This window comes from Lactuca sativa, chromosome 6, assembly GCF_002870075.4.
Source record: "Lactuca sativa cultivar Salinas chromosome 6, Lsat_Salinas_v11, whole genome shotgun sequence".
Taxonomy (NCBI): domain Eukaryota; kingdom Viridiplantae; phylum Streptophyta; class Magnoliopsida; order Asterales; family Asteraceae; genus Lactuca; species Lactuca sativa.
Window position 1 is genome coordinate 166,993,297 of NC_056628.2, and position 15,529 is coordinate 167,008,825.

The window sequence follows — 15,529 nt, forward strand, 5'->3', positions numbered from 1 at the left end:
TGCGACTCCCTTCAACCTTAGGGTTAATGTCTTAAAATGACAAACAATAGTATTCGGTTTGATCTTTGGTGTCTTTTAATTGTATCCTACAATAAACTTTTTTTGGCATTTCATCATACAATTGGAGTGATTCAACGGGATAATTTTGTCGTATTTGATGTAATAGTAGGTCCAAGTTAGCATCATATAGACATAAAGTAAACAAAGTTTGTTATGTTGGATGTCACCTTTGATAATTGTTTTTAGGTCCGTCGATTCAAGTACAACGAATATGAACAAAGTCTAAAGAAAATTAAATCTATTGATTATTATTTTATGACATTAACCTTATTAATAAAAAATTGGATTGGAATGTTGAATATAAAGGATAAATCGTATGTTTTTAAATCGATATTAAGAGTCAATATTTAACGTTTACAATCATATAAATAAGTTGGTCAATAAATAAAGAATTATATTACGAAAATTTCAACTATATTGTTGTTAATTAGGCCTTTATTCAATTATAAACTTATTATAACCAATATCATTGATATCTATTAAAAATTATTCTCTATCAGATAGTAATTATAATTACATATATATTTTTACGTGTGATCAGACTTATTTTATTTGCAGTATTCCCCGTCTCCGAGTAGATGGAGGTTACAGTCAAACTTTTAGAAAGATTTTAAAATTACAATTTTGCCCCTTCGATCTTTATATATACCTCATCAATTTCCTCCGTCTCCCAATTTCTACCTCGTTCCTAGATCTCACTATTGACTTTTCTCTCTCTAAACTTTAAAGCCTCCACTAAACATGATGCAGATCGGAGCAACTCTTCCGGCGAACAATTTTAACATGTTTCAGGCGAGAAGCTCCACTACCGGTGGCTTCAGTTATGGATCACTGTTGAACACTTCAGCAAGAGGTTGTTCTACAAAGAGCATGATGAAAACCACCACCGTGTCGACCACCAGTTCAACCCGGCAACACCTCTCTAATCTTGACAAACTGCTGGGTACAGAACCTAAGGTGATTCTAAACGAGCCGGAAGTGGTTCAGGAGGAGATTTCTGATAATGGGGCGTTGGATAATAGAGGAAAAGGTCTCTTGGGAGGGCTGAATCTGAGTCAGATTTGGCCGGAAAACAAAGTGGCGGAGGAGATGTCTCCGCGGCATCTCAACCGCTTGCGGCGGCTGTTGTCTAAAAACGGTATTGAGTATTCTCCCCGGAATAGTTTAGCTTCCCGGTGGAGGGAGTATCACGGGAGCAATAACTGGTCCGGTTTACTTGACCCGCTTGATGAAAATCTCCGGCGAGAGATGATCCGATACGGCGAGTTTATTCAAGCTGCTTACCATTGTTTTCATTCTGATCCCGCCATGTCAGCAGACGAATCTCCATCCCCACGCCACGTGGCTTTGCCTGACAAGTCTTACCGAGTCACCAAGAATCTTTACGCAACCTCGTCTGTTGGGTTGCCGAAGTGGGTGGACAAGCTGGCACCAGGGCTTGATTGGATGAGTCAGCGGAGTAGTTGTATTGGTTACGTGGCAGTTTGTGATGATCAAAGAGAGATATCACGTATGGGAAGGAGGGATATAGTGATATCTCTTCGTGGGACTGCCACGTGTCTTGAATGGGTTGAAAACATGCGGGACCTACTCGTTCAAGTACCTGGAGAAAAAAACCCTAGTTACGGGCAACCAAAAGTCGAATGCGGGTTTTTAAGCCTGCATAAAACTACTGGCGCCCATGTTCCTAGTCTTGCTGACTCGGTAGTCGAAGAAATTAAAAGATTGATAGAGTTATATAAAGGTGAAACCCTTAGCATTACGGTGACAGGTCATAGTCTTGGTGCAGCTTTAGCACTATTGGTGGCCGATGACTTAAGCACTCATGTGAAAGACGTGCCACCAATAGCTGTCTACAGCTTTGGAGGCCCTCGTGTTGGAAACCGTGGCTTTGCAAAACGTTTGAGTTCCAAAAACGTGAAAGTGCTACGAATTGTGAACTCTCAAGATCTCATCACCCGTGTCCCGGGAATGTTTGTAAGTGAAGAGCTAGATAAAAAGCTAAGAGAGTCATGTGTTGCTAACAAGGTGTTGAACATGCTTGATAACAACATGCCATGGGCATATGCACATGTTGGGACAGAACTCAGAGTTGACACCAAAAAATCTCCTTACTTGAAACCAGATGCTGATGTGGCATGTTGTCATGACTTGGAAGCATATTTGCACTTGGTGGATGGTTTTTTGGCATCGAATTGTCCATTTAGGGCAAATGCGAAGAGAAGCTTGGCGAAATTGGTTCTTGAACAAAACACAAATATGAAGAAGTTGTATACAAGCAAGGCACAAGGTCTAAAGTTAAATCTTGAAAGAGATATACAAATGTCGACTTGTTTGCCGAGTCCATCTCAATAACACCATTAAATAGTTTTTTACATGTAATGTAATTTGTTTTTTCAAGGAGTATGAAATATTCTTCTTGTGTGTATATTCTTTTAGTATAGAACCATAACTGATAGTAGTTGGTATGATAAAATCAATGATCCATACCAGGTCTAAATTTTGTGACTTTTTATGTATTACTATATAAGAAGCAAATTAATTTTCTTTGTTACATAAGGTGTAATCGCTTTACTTCAATTAAATCTTACTATCCATTAGTATACATGAAGGATATTACTAAAAGTGAAAGTTCTTTGATATTTCAGGCATGGACTTAAAAGGAACGAGTATGTTGGTTAGGTGATTCATTGTTTACGCTGTAAAGATTAGAAAAGGGTTTACACTCACATTTCTTTAACTACAAAAACCAAGTGATAGTGGGAAAGGAGAAATAGTTGTTTCATTTTTCTTCTCCGTCTTATTTCTGCACACACAAAGCCACCAAGATACATAAAAATCTAGGGTTTAAAATCGATCCAAATTTTTTTCTTGAATTGGTTTTTGAGATGAGCAACATAAATGTTATTTTTGGGTCCAATATGTTGAAAAATTATCAAAGTCGTTAATCTTATTTTTGGTGTTTATTTCATCAATCAAGAGATTTATACCTTGTAGAGGTTTTTAAACCTCCATTTAAGGTTGTCCAACTAATGCCAAGAGACCATCATATTAGTGGTGATATGCAATGTTGCTCCCTACCTTTCTAATTATAGTTGATAATGGGTAAATTTGAATTGTATTTAATTTCAACCAATTTATTAAACGTGTTGATAATTTCAATCTAACCCAATTAAAAAGTTAAGATTTTCAACTCAACCAATATATTATATAAATGAGTTGACATTGGGTTGACATGTTTTATGTATTTGGAGCGGTATGAGGTGTGATTGGGGAGTGATGTCCAGAATGTGTAATGTTATGGCACCAAAGTTAGAGATAGAAATTAAAGTTGTCTTTGTTAACATAAATGATAATAAAACATCTTGATCAAAGTATATTGATAATTTATATATATATATATATATATATATATATATATATATATATATATATATATATATATATATATATATTAAATTTAAATAGAATGATAGTTGAAACAATTTTTATCTAATTTTATCTATTTAATTAAATGGGTTAGACCAGTTAATCCCTTTTACTTATATATTACTTATTTATGTTGAAACTTTCAACTCAATCCCACAAAATTTACATTTGGTTCAAACAGAGATTGAATAGCTTTTTGTTGGCTTTATTTATAACTTACATAACAGCGTATTTATTTCTTGATTATTTTATATATATTCACTCTAGACTTTAGTCATTCATATATGATGCAAATGAACCCCAAAATTTAATAAATTGCCGTCAAATATAGACAACACCAAAAAATGGCAGGTTGCAAGGAGAAGTGACGAGGGAAAAGGGAAAAAGTTTGTGATGACTGATGACTAGTCGTGCAATTCAACAATTAGTATAAATTTGTATTTTATAATATTTACAAGCAAAAATAAATAATGAATAATAATATTTTAAAGTTATAAATGTAAATTTTATTAAAAATATATGTAAAGCAAAATATAGAAGTCATTCCATACATTTGATTTGGTCAATTAATGTATCAGTGTGATCTCAACAAAACAATACGTGGAAGTATAACTTTAGTACCGGAAGATGAAGTCGGGAGGAGATAACCGGATAAGGACTTGCCGCTTGCAGTTATATATATATATATATATATATATATATATATATATATATATATATATATATATATATATATATATATATATATATATATATATATATATATATATATATATATATATATATATATATATATATATATATATATATATATATATATTTTACTTATAGCGTTTTAATTAGAGAGTTGTTTAGAATGTTTATGAGTTTAGGAAAAACTTTTAAAAAAGTCAGCATCAGTATTATTTCAAACAAAAAATTACTTAAAAACTATACCAATAGCTTTTAAGGGCTTTTAGATTTTCTGAGATTCTAGCTTTTGATTTTCTTTGTGATTATATACCATTAAAAGCTAACAATCATTTTGATCGAATACTTTCTGTACATCATAAGCTACAACTTTCAATTAGTTTTGTTAGATACTTTTTATTTATTTTAATTAACAAAAAATATACAAAAAAAAAAAAGATAAATCGCCTTTAAATAGTAATAATTAGGAAAAAACTATATAAGTTCCACATTAACTAAACGAAGTAAATCACATTATGCATCTCAACAAAATTATGGATATGTGGAATCATGCCAAAAAAAAATAGACATGTTCGTTTTTTAAACATCTTTTCTTGTGGGCCAGTAGAAAAAAGATAATTCCTGATAAATTGTTTTTAAAGTTACAATATATTATATGAGTTCATTTAATATATATATATATATATATATATATATATATATATATATATATATATATATATATATATATATATATATATATATATATATATTCAGAACATTTGAAAAAGTTTGAATTTACAAGAATAATTAGAACAATATTGAATTATTAAAATTAAAGTGTTTTCTCTCTTTTAAATTTAAACAAATAATTTAGATAAATAAACAAAAGAAACTAATGAAGTTATAATTTAGAAATATTGAAATTAAAAGAAAAGTCAATTATTAAAATAGATATGCATTTATTATTATATTTATTGTAATTATTACATTTAAATATTATGTGAAATTTAATAAAATAGAAAAAACCACAAAATGTCATGTGAAAAAAAATTAATTGAAAATAACCACAAATTTGTGAACGATTGAAATCCTCTAGAGACCGACAGAAAAGCTACGCTGACAAGCGAAGGAAACCGTTGGAATTCCAGGTGGGCGATCGAGTTCTACTGAAGGTCTCACCCTGGAAGGGCTTGATACGCTTCGGAAAGCGTGGGAAGCTCAATCCAAGATACATAGGGCCTTTCGAGATCCTTGCCCGAATCGGCCCCATAGCTTACAAACTCAATCTACCGCGCGAACTCAGTAACGTACATCCTACCTTCCACGTCTCAAACTTGAAAAAGTGTATGTCCGATGAGACTCTTGTTTTCCACTCGACGAGATCGAGATCAACGAGAGCCTCAACTTCATGGAGGAACTAGTAGAGATCATGGACCGAGAGGTCAAGCAAACAAAGCAGAACCGTATCTCGATAGTGAAGGTTCGCTGGAACGCCAAACGAGGACCTGAATTCACTTGGGAGCGTGAGGATCAGATTAAACTGAAATATCCTCGTCTTTTTACTTAGTTATGTGTAACTACTTATTTGCTTAAATTCTAATTTCGGGATGAAATTCCTTCTAAGGAAGGGATGATGTGACAACCGAAAATTCTATTTTGTACAAACAATAGCACTTCAATAGAAGTTAGAACAGTCGCAGTAAATCTTTAGACTTTTCAGTATAAGTTTGAGTATTTCAGGATTTACACTTAAGGAGATATCAGGAGAGTGGATGCACTAGGGTTTTGTGCAACTCTGTTATTCCAAAACCCTATGATATTAGAGTTCATTTCGTGAATAAAAAATTTTCTGCCAAAAATCCCAGGACTATATATAGGATTCTGAGCCAAATTTATTCATTAGTTACGTTTCCAACTAGAGAAAAGTCATTTTCTCTCTCACAGATCTTCGGGTTTTCATCCCAAATCGTAAGTACCTCTCTCTAGTTGTATTACATGGCTTATTAAGTGCTTAATAACATAGAAATCATATCAAAATAGCAAGATTTGAGAGTTTACCGCCCAAGAACACCATGGACCGTAAACTCTTTTATAAGGGTCAAATGATGCCTAGTCCTTTCCTTATGCAATGAAACTATGCTAGGCTTGTATGTTAGTGTATATAGGACTAGAAATCACCTATGAACACCAAGAGTAAGGTGTTCACGGCCCAAGAAGTTCTTGGACCGTGAACTCCAAACTCAAGGGCCAAAGGGTGCCTTAATCACTCCTAAAGCCTTGGACAATTACCTTGAGTTACTCCTAGATAAATTAAGGACTTTAAACCATCAAAAACCCATCCCAAAGAGAGATTACGGCCGTAATCTCTAATGGTTATGGTCCTTGGGCCGTGAACATCAAACAAGGGTCCCAAAGTGTGCCTAAGGCCTTCATTAGCCTTGGATAATTGTCTAAAACCTATCCTAGATGAGCATGGGACTTAAAAACATAAAAATACCCCTTTCCATATGAGTTTACGGCATTAAACTCAAAAGGCAATGGCCTTGGGGCCGTAAACTCCTCAAAGGAGTGTATTAATGCCCTAAACCCTTCCAAGGATTAATCCATCAAGTAGGAATGCTTCTAGCGATCATTTAGAACTCCAAAACACCAAATGACATAAGGCCTAGGAGCTTACGGCCGTAAACTCAAGGGTTTACGACCGTAAACTCCTTGTGTGAGGTTTATTGGAGAGTAAACTCATGTATGGAGTCCTTTGGAACCCTAAACCCACTAGCCTTGTCCTACAACAACTTAGATGCAATTCTTAGGGCTTATAACACTTATATAAAGTGTTTATCATGTTCTAGGATGTCTTAACATTTTCAATTAGTATTTTAAGACTAATTGGGTGCATATATGTGTGATTATATGTTCTTTAGGATCATAGTGTGTGTACAAGTCCTCACTTGACACCTAACAATCCTACACCGTTCAGTTCATCCAAACCATCATCTTCAGGTGAGTTCATACCCCTTAATCAATGTTTTAAATGATTTTAAATGCTTTAATGGGGGGAATACAAGTAGAAAACAGTATGTTATTAAAACAATCACATGTATTTATAACTGTGTTTTCGTCCAGCAGATTTCACATACTTCAAAATGTGATGCATGAAATGGTTTTCCATCTTAAAAATACCTTGGTAGCAAAAGTATTACGTTTGAAATGTTTATTAAAATGACATCAAGTCATTGTTATTTATTGTTCAAAACTCTTAGATTTCTTACAAAACCATTTTTACCTTCTTGAACAAAACTATATCTATACACTTATGTTCTTATATATGTATTAATGTTATGGTTTTCATCCTTCATTCAGTTTCCCACACTCTTGTGTAGCAAGTGTGTATAAACCTGTTTGGACAATCAATTACCTTCCAGTTAACTATTATAGGGATAGTTAGGAGATACAAAACATTATTCCTATTACAAGGAATTACACCAGAGTTAGTTCATTCATGAGTCTATACTATACGTTACATGTTACATGAATACGTCTACATCGATACGCTTACATGAATACATTTACATATATACATTTATTTGTATGCACTTACATGGATACTTGTACCTAGATTCACTAGGATGATTTACTAGTACATTATGTTTAAATTCTCCTGCCTATCCCAGTTCAACGGGATGTCTAAACGGGACTAACCATTCCGAAACCCACCTGTTAGCAACAGTGGTAGATGAACATCTACGGATGCCTACGGTTATTACTTATATTATGGGTACCTTTACGAGACTAACCATTCCTTTGGCCTACTATTCGCTACATAGGTAAATGAACATCTACGGATGTCTACGGTTAATACTTATATTAGGAGTACCTTTACGGGACTAACCATTCCTTAAACCTGCTGCAGCTACAAAGGAAAATTGAACAATCTATGGATGTTCAAAGGTTATACATTTCGCTAACTGCGATGTCGTGTTAATCCTAATACAAAAGGATAACACTTACATGATTATATTTTTCCTATTACTTTATTTTGTGATACATTCACATAAACGATGAGTTAGACTAAGTATTGTTAGTAATAGTCAAAAAGAAGGAAAAACTATCATTGTTATAGCAAAACATTCGGGTCTTGGTAGAAGACTACATTTCATACTAGTAGGAAATATGAGATTTTCTAGGGTTTTCATACTTATATCAACTGTTTCATTCAAATATTTACATGGCTTTCATAACAGCTTTCCAAAACAAGGCAATGACACTTAAATACTTATGAATTCACCAGATTTACGTTGATACTCGCTTTCAAAATAACTTGTATTCTCAGGTCACCAGTAGACAGGTACGATGGCCAGGTTTTGAAAAGACGGAGCACAGACAAGACTCGTCTTTTATTTTGATTACATATTTTGGTGTCTTATTACAATGAAAGAACACACATGTATTAAAACTTTACTTTTAATGCAATGGATGATGTTGTTGCTTGTTTACTACTTTACACTGTTGTGATACTGTACATGACGTCCTCCACCCCGGAACGTTTCCGCCGTTCTTGGTTTTAGGGTGTGACAAAAATTATAAAATTTGCAAGCCAGAGTGTACAGTTAAGCCTTCGTCTTCCCGCAATCATCCGAAGTACCTGAAACACATTCAATCCATAATTGTAAGCACGAAGCTTAGTGTGTTCCAAAATATTACATATAGCTCAGCAAAGTAAACAATTATGGGTTATCAACAACCGTATTGATTAACAGAACATTTCAGGGGTTATTAACAACCCTGGGGACTATCAGTAGACTCGTGGACTCATAGTTGTCTAAGAGATATCAACAACACAGTTACACAAAACATATCAACAAGCGAGACTCAATTGGTCAACATGCATACACCGCTACACAGGTAATATAGTGAGAAGACTCACCTCACATACGTAACACCTAGCAACATTAAAAGTACGCACTTAGTCTACACCCTAAATCCTTTAAATTGACCAAAAGTCAGTCAAAAGTCAATGATCAAAGTCAACTTTACCATTCTTCACGTCGTGTCCACCCATAGACCACTCGTGGGCATTCCAAGACTAAAACAGTTGGTGACTAGTCAAATCCCACTTCGTGGCCACCATTGGCCACGTCGCGGCGTCGTCCAAGGGGAAAGGTTGCCGAAACGCCAGTTGCCACGCCATGGCAACTGATAGTCGTGTCGTGGGCACTGGGAATCCACAACTTAATGGATTAAGTTGTTACACCTCAACCCCGACAACTCTAACACACAGATCTGAATCCACACAAGGACTTGATGGATAAAGTTTCCAACTTTATCCATTAGGACATGTTAATAAGTCAAGATTTTCATTCCTGAGTTCTTAATGCCAACACCAAGGCATGGGTTCACTCAACAACCCATGTAAGCCAACTTTACAACCAACCCTAAGGTCCAAAAGTTATCAATGCACTCAAAAGATTCTAGAGTTCACTCAAACTCTAATAACAAAAAGATTTAGGGCTAAAACTCATTGAATAACCCAAAACTAGATTTAGAAAACTAATGATCAAGGTAAAGATTGTATACCTCCAAAGATGCATAAATGAGATGTAGATGCCAGATCTAAGCTGGAATCACACACACAAACAACACCAAAAGCTCTTTTTTTCTTCAACCTTAACAAAAATGGAGTTCAAGCTCTCAAAACACAAAAAAAGGGGGCTAGGGTTTGGCTAGGGATTTGTTTTTAGAGGGTGGAAGTTGCCAAATGAGGCAGCCTTAGGAGTTAGTATCCTTAAATAGGGCACCAACCCCGAGATTAAGGTTTTAGGCCCAAAACAACTACCAAGTTGTGACCACACAATGTCATGTCGTGGCCAAGCATGGATGTGCATTCTTCATTAACTGAATGTCACATCATGACGCTCTATTTCCACGTCGCGGCCAGGCCAAAATAAAATCATAATAATTTAAGACTTGACAATTAATACCTAGAACATGAATGTTACAATTCTCCCCCGCTAGAATCAAACTTCGCCCTAGAAGTCCTCATCTGCAAATAGATCGGGGTAATGCTCGTGTATCTCCTCCTCGGGTTCCCAGGTCCACTCGGAGCCCTTCTGATGCAGCCACCGAACCTTGACCAGATTCACTACCTTGTTCTGCAAGGCCTTTGTTTTTGTAGTGGTAATTGCTATCGATCGCTCAACATAATTCAGACGGTCATCCACCTAAATATCATCTAAGGGTACTATAGTGGTCTTGTTTGTTACACAGTTCCGTAACTGGGATATGTGGAAGGTGTTATGAATATGATTGAGCTCTTATGACAATCCAAATGGTATGCTACCTTTACCATAGTAGTTGCCACTCAGAAAGGACCAATAAACCTAGGACCAAGCTTGCCTCGATTTTCGAATCGGATGACATGTTTCCTAGGCTACACTTTCAGAAGTACCATATCCCCGACCTAAAACTCCAACTCATATCAGCATCGATGGGTATAGATGTAACATCCGGATCTCCATGCATGGAAATTTGAGTATTTTATATTGGAATATGAAGAGACTTAGCGAGTTGATGCCTCAACTCGTCAAGTAGGATCACGGCTTGGTGATCTGTTTAATGAAGGGATCGATGAGTCGGGTATCTGAACTCGCCGAGTCGGTGCTGATAAGGGAAACCCTAATTGCCCGGGTTTGAGACCTATTTAAAGGACCTTATAGCCCTCTTGTGCGGCTACCAGTACAGAAAGAGGTACCCTAGAGAGCTGGAGCGAAGAGTGAGAGAGACAAAGCCTTTCTAAGCATTTCTTGGTGTGATTTTGCAAGGGAGAAGTCATTTCAGCTAGGGGAGGTCAAGGGAGTTGTTGATTTAGAGTTCCTGAGCTTATATCTTCATTGTAGAGGTATCAAATCGTTTCCCCTTTTTTGTTTTGGGTGAGATTGGTGATTTTGGGGTTTTTACACCTTCCTATGGTTTGTAGTGATGAGTATAGGGTCCCTTTGTGTGAGAGATCCCAAATCTGGACCCATAGAGGTCCATAGGGCCTTATTTTATATGCTTTATGTTGATTCATGGAGAGAATGAGACTTTGATGTCATTCTTGGATCCATTTCTCCAAGGAAAGCCTTGTGAGCTTTGCATGTATGTCAAGCCTCGACCTTTATGTGGTTATTGGTCATAGGGAAGCCAGATCTATGGATTAAAGGAACAGATATGACCTCAGAAGGTCAGGCGAGTGTTGGCATGGGAGCAACTCGCCGAGTCCATTGGGAGACTCAACGAGTCGAGTCGGGTTGTCCGCGATTCGAATCCAGTGGAAACCCGTTGAGTGGAAGGTTCACTCGACGAGTCGAGTGAGGTCGTGGATGAGTCAAAAGACACGCATGGACTCGCCAAGTCACCCTTGTGTACTCGACGAGTCTGGTCAGTGTTGACCGTTGACTTGAGTTGACTTTTGTTGACTTTTAGGGTTTGGTCAACAATTGGTCATGTGGACCATTTGAAGGGTAAAATGATCTTTTTTCCTTCTTAGAGGACATGGAAGGGATTAGTCTAGCCTGGAGAGCCGTTATTGATTGAGATAATTATTTATGTATTTAGGCAGAGGCTAGATCAGTGTATCCGCGTGCGAGATTACCAGAGACATCCGAGGTGAGTCTTCTCACTATACTTTACTTAGAGTGGTAACTATAACGACCATAAAATTCCAACCAATTTAAACTTTTCAAAAACAACCCGATTTCATAAAATTATTACAAAAAAGTTTTCAATATAATTATTTCAGAGTCTTCCCAGAATCACATCACAACTCATAATCATGAGGAGCGGTACGATCATGTCTTTGCCTTGCCACGGTCTCCTGAAGAACCTGAAAACATTAAAACACAACTGTAAGCCCGAAAGCTTAGTGAGATATCCCCAAAATACCAACCACATATACCATACACGCATAACATGCCATAACATAACAGAACACAGAACAACCATGCACTTCGGGTCTACTGTGTGACTGGTCCACCGCATCGGCCTTCAGTCCACCTGGTCCACCCTCCGAGTCTAACCACATACATGGAGTCTACAGTGTGATTGGTCCGCCCGCACCGGGCCTTCAATCCACCTGGTCCACTCTTTGAGTCTACAGTATGACTGGTCCGCCTGCACTGGGGCTTCAGTCGGCCTGGTCCACTCTCTGAGCCTCGGCACGTCTGGTCAGCCCTCTTGGGGCCTACAGCCTATCCGGACCGCTCGCTGGGCCTTCGGGATAACCGGTCCACCCTGGGTATGTTAGCCTATAGCACAAAGCAGGTCCCACCTCAACCCAACCCCAGTCCAACAACCATGTGCACATAAACATTCAATCATATAACATATCACATCTAATCAAACCGATCTAACAGATCACATAGCATAACATCATCCTAACCAGGATACCGACCTAACCGGTCACTAGCATAGCATCATCCTATATACCAGGATACCGACCTTAACCAGGTCTCTAACATATACCATCCTAACTACCAGGATACAACACAACAACAAAAACATAACAACGATACCCGGATCACAATCCGATAAAAGGGTCGGCCTTGGTGTCGTAGACCCTGTCGATATAGTGAGGATAACTCACCTCGCAACTGCCGACTGAACAGATAAACCCAATCTGCTCCAACCACTGATACGATCTTCACCACTGGCCAACCACTAAAACACTGAACTCAAAACAAATTCCAATAATTACCAAAATGTCGCTGGAAATCAACTGGTCAACCCTTGGTCAAAGTCAAATTCAAAGTCAACCCCTAACTGACTCTACTCGCCAAGTCAACCCGATGACTCGCCGAGTCACCAAGCACATAACTTCCCCAATCCGCGACTCAACTCGCCGAGTCACCCCGAGACTTGCCGAGTCCAACAACTCTGAGTCCTTTCACACTCAACTCACCGAGTCATTCCTTGACTCACCAATTCACAGCTCAACCAGAAGAAAGTTTAGGACCTCACGACCAGACTCGTCGGGTCCAAGAACAGACTCGCCGAGTGCAAGGCTATCTGCAACCAACTCGTCGAGTTCCAGCCTATCTTCAAGCAACTCGCCGAGTACACCCTTGTGACTCGCTGAGTACCCCTAGATCTGAAACCATACAGAGGCTTTCCAAGCCATGCAGAAGCTCTAAACCATAGACCTACTCTTTTACAAGCCATCCATCACGTAAAGTGGCAAACTTTACGTGGATCCAAAGAGATCTAGGCATTTTACACTAGGGATGAGATTTAGAACCGGAAAACCGGACCGGAACCGGAATCGGACCCGTTAGAACCGGAATATATAGAACCGGGTCCGGTTCCGGGTTTAAAAATTGGCTTTATCCGGGTTCCGGGTAATCCGGGTTTGGGTCCATCGGGTCCGGGTAAACCGGGTCTAAAATCCGGAACCGGTTTTTGGAACCGGAACCACTTTTAGGGCCGGAACCACTTTTTGTGAAACGTTTACAAGATGCATATCTTATTCGTTTCAACTCCAATTGACATACGGTTTTTTCCAACATGTAGTTTAGAGTTTGTACATGATTCTAGACTATAAATTTGTCATTTTTAGTTTTATATTCATTGACTTACAGTCCTCAAAAGTTGAGATACCAAAGTTGAAAGTTTTTAGTTTTTTTGTATTCGGTGAAAGTTTTAAAACATGCATATCTAATTCGTTTGAAGTTGGATTGACATGTGGTTTTTTCCAACTTCTAGTTTACAGTTTGTACATGAGTTTAGACTATAATTTTGTCATTTTTGGTTTAACATTCAATGATTTACAGTTCTCCGAAGTCGGGATATCAAAACTGAAAATTTTCAACTTTTTAGCTATTTGTTTTTATACTTTGTATTATGTGAAAATATTAACACAAGTATATCTCATTCGTTTAAATTCGGATTGACATGCGGGTTTTTCCAAAGTGTATTTTAGAGTTTGTACATGATTTTAGACTCTAATTTTGTTAATTGTGGTTTCGTATTCAATAAGTTACAGCCCCCCAAAGTCGGGATATCAATATGAAAATTTTCAAAGTTCAACCCACTAAGTAGTAAGTAATTACCAAAAAATTCCGGTTTTTTCTGGTTTTCCGGGTCTAAACCCACTTTATCCTGTTCCAACCTACCCACTTTGATGTTTCCGGGTTTTCCGGTTCTAGACCCACTTTACCCGGAACCATACCCGGAACCGAACCGGAATCGGTTCCTATATACCGGTCCGGTTTTCGGTTCTATAAAATCCCGTTAACCGGTTTCGGGTTTTCCGGGTCTGGGTCCATCCGGTCCGGGTTTGGACCCACTTTCATCCCTATTTTACACTCTAGGTCTAGGGTTTGGGACAAAAGAACTTCACCAACAACTCTTGAGCATAGACTTTATGGCTTTCTGGATCATTAACAACCTAGATCTGAGGTAGCAACCTCGGATCTTACACCAAACTCGAGATGGACCTCATTTATGCCCCAAAACTCCCCCACAAATGATAGATCTAGATGTACAAAGGCTCAAACAGAAGATTATTACCTCAAATGAAGGCCCCCACTGATGAATGAACCAATTCTCTGCAAAGCCCCTTGCTCCACTCTTCTTGCTCTTCAATTTCCTTCCAAGATTACCTCCTCCAAGGCTTTAATCTCTCACCAAGGAAGGCTCACACGAATTTAGGGTTTCTAGAACTCAAAGGGGAGGTAAAGAGGCTGGGGAAGAAGTGTTATGTTCTTTATATAGGGATCAACCTCAGAAATTAGGGTTTTCTCCACTCAGCACCAACTCGCCGAGTCCACCCATGCTACTCGCCGAGTTGGTCACTTAACACGTGACCAGAGTCGTGACCTTACTCGCCAAGTCCACTCGTGGACTCGCCGAGTTGCCCTTTCCCACTTACACTTTTAGCCCTTCAACTCTACTTCTGATATTCTAGGATGTTATAGTAACAGAGTTAAGTGATAGAGTTATTGTATGCTATCTATGCGATGTGTGGCACTGCATTATTTCTATGTGATTTATGTTGTGTGTATATCAGAGTTAGGACCAGAAGGTCCACAGAGCTAGGACCAGAGGGTCCACAAAGTGTTGGGACTAGAGGGTCCCACTAAGACACACTGACCAGAAGGTCAATAGAGTTATAGCCTTGAGTGGCTAATATGTGTTAGAGTGGTATTTTGGGGAACTCACTAAGCTTCGTGCTTACAGTGTTTTGTGTTATGTGTTTCAGGTTTCCTCAGAATCACAGGACGGCACCGACTCGATTGTACACACCAGAAGAAGCGTTTGTTATGGAGGATCCTGGTTTATTAATTGATTGAACAAAAGAGTCATGATTTTTAATTTAAATAAACATGAGATTTTT

General features: G+C 37.8%; 1 protein-coding gene across 1 annotated transcript; it reads left to right on the plus strand.

Annotated features, from left to right (window-relative positions):
- Nucleotides 1–749: 749 nt before the first annotated feature.
- On the plus strand, nt 750–2,488 carry LOC111905118 (phospholipase A1-Ibeta2, chloroplastic). The gene has a single exon (XM_023900794.2). The coding sequence runs from the start codon at nt 802–804 to the stop codon at nt 2,413–2,415; it is 1,614 nt and encodes a 537-aa protein (XP_023756562.1). The 5' UTR covers nt 750–801; the 3' UTR covers nt 2,416–2,488.
- Nucleotides 2,489–15,529: the final 13,041 nt, after the last annotated feature.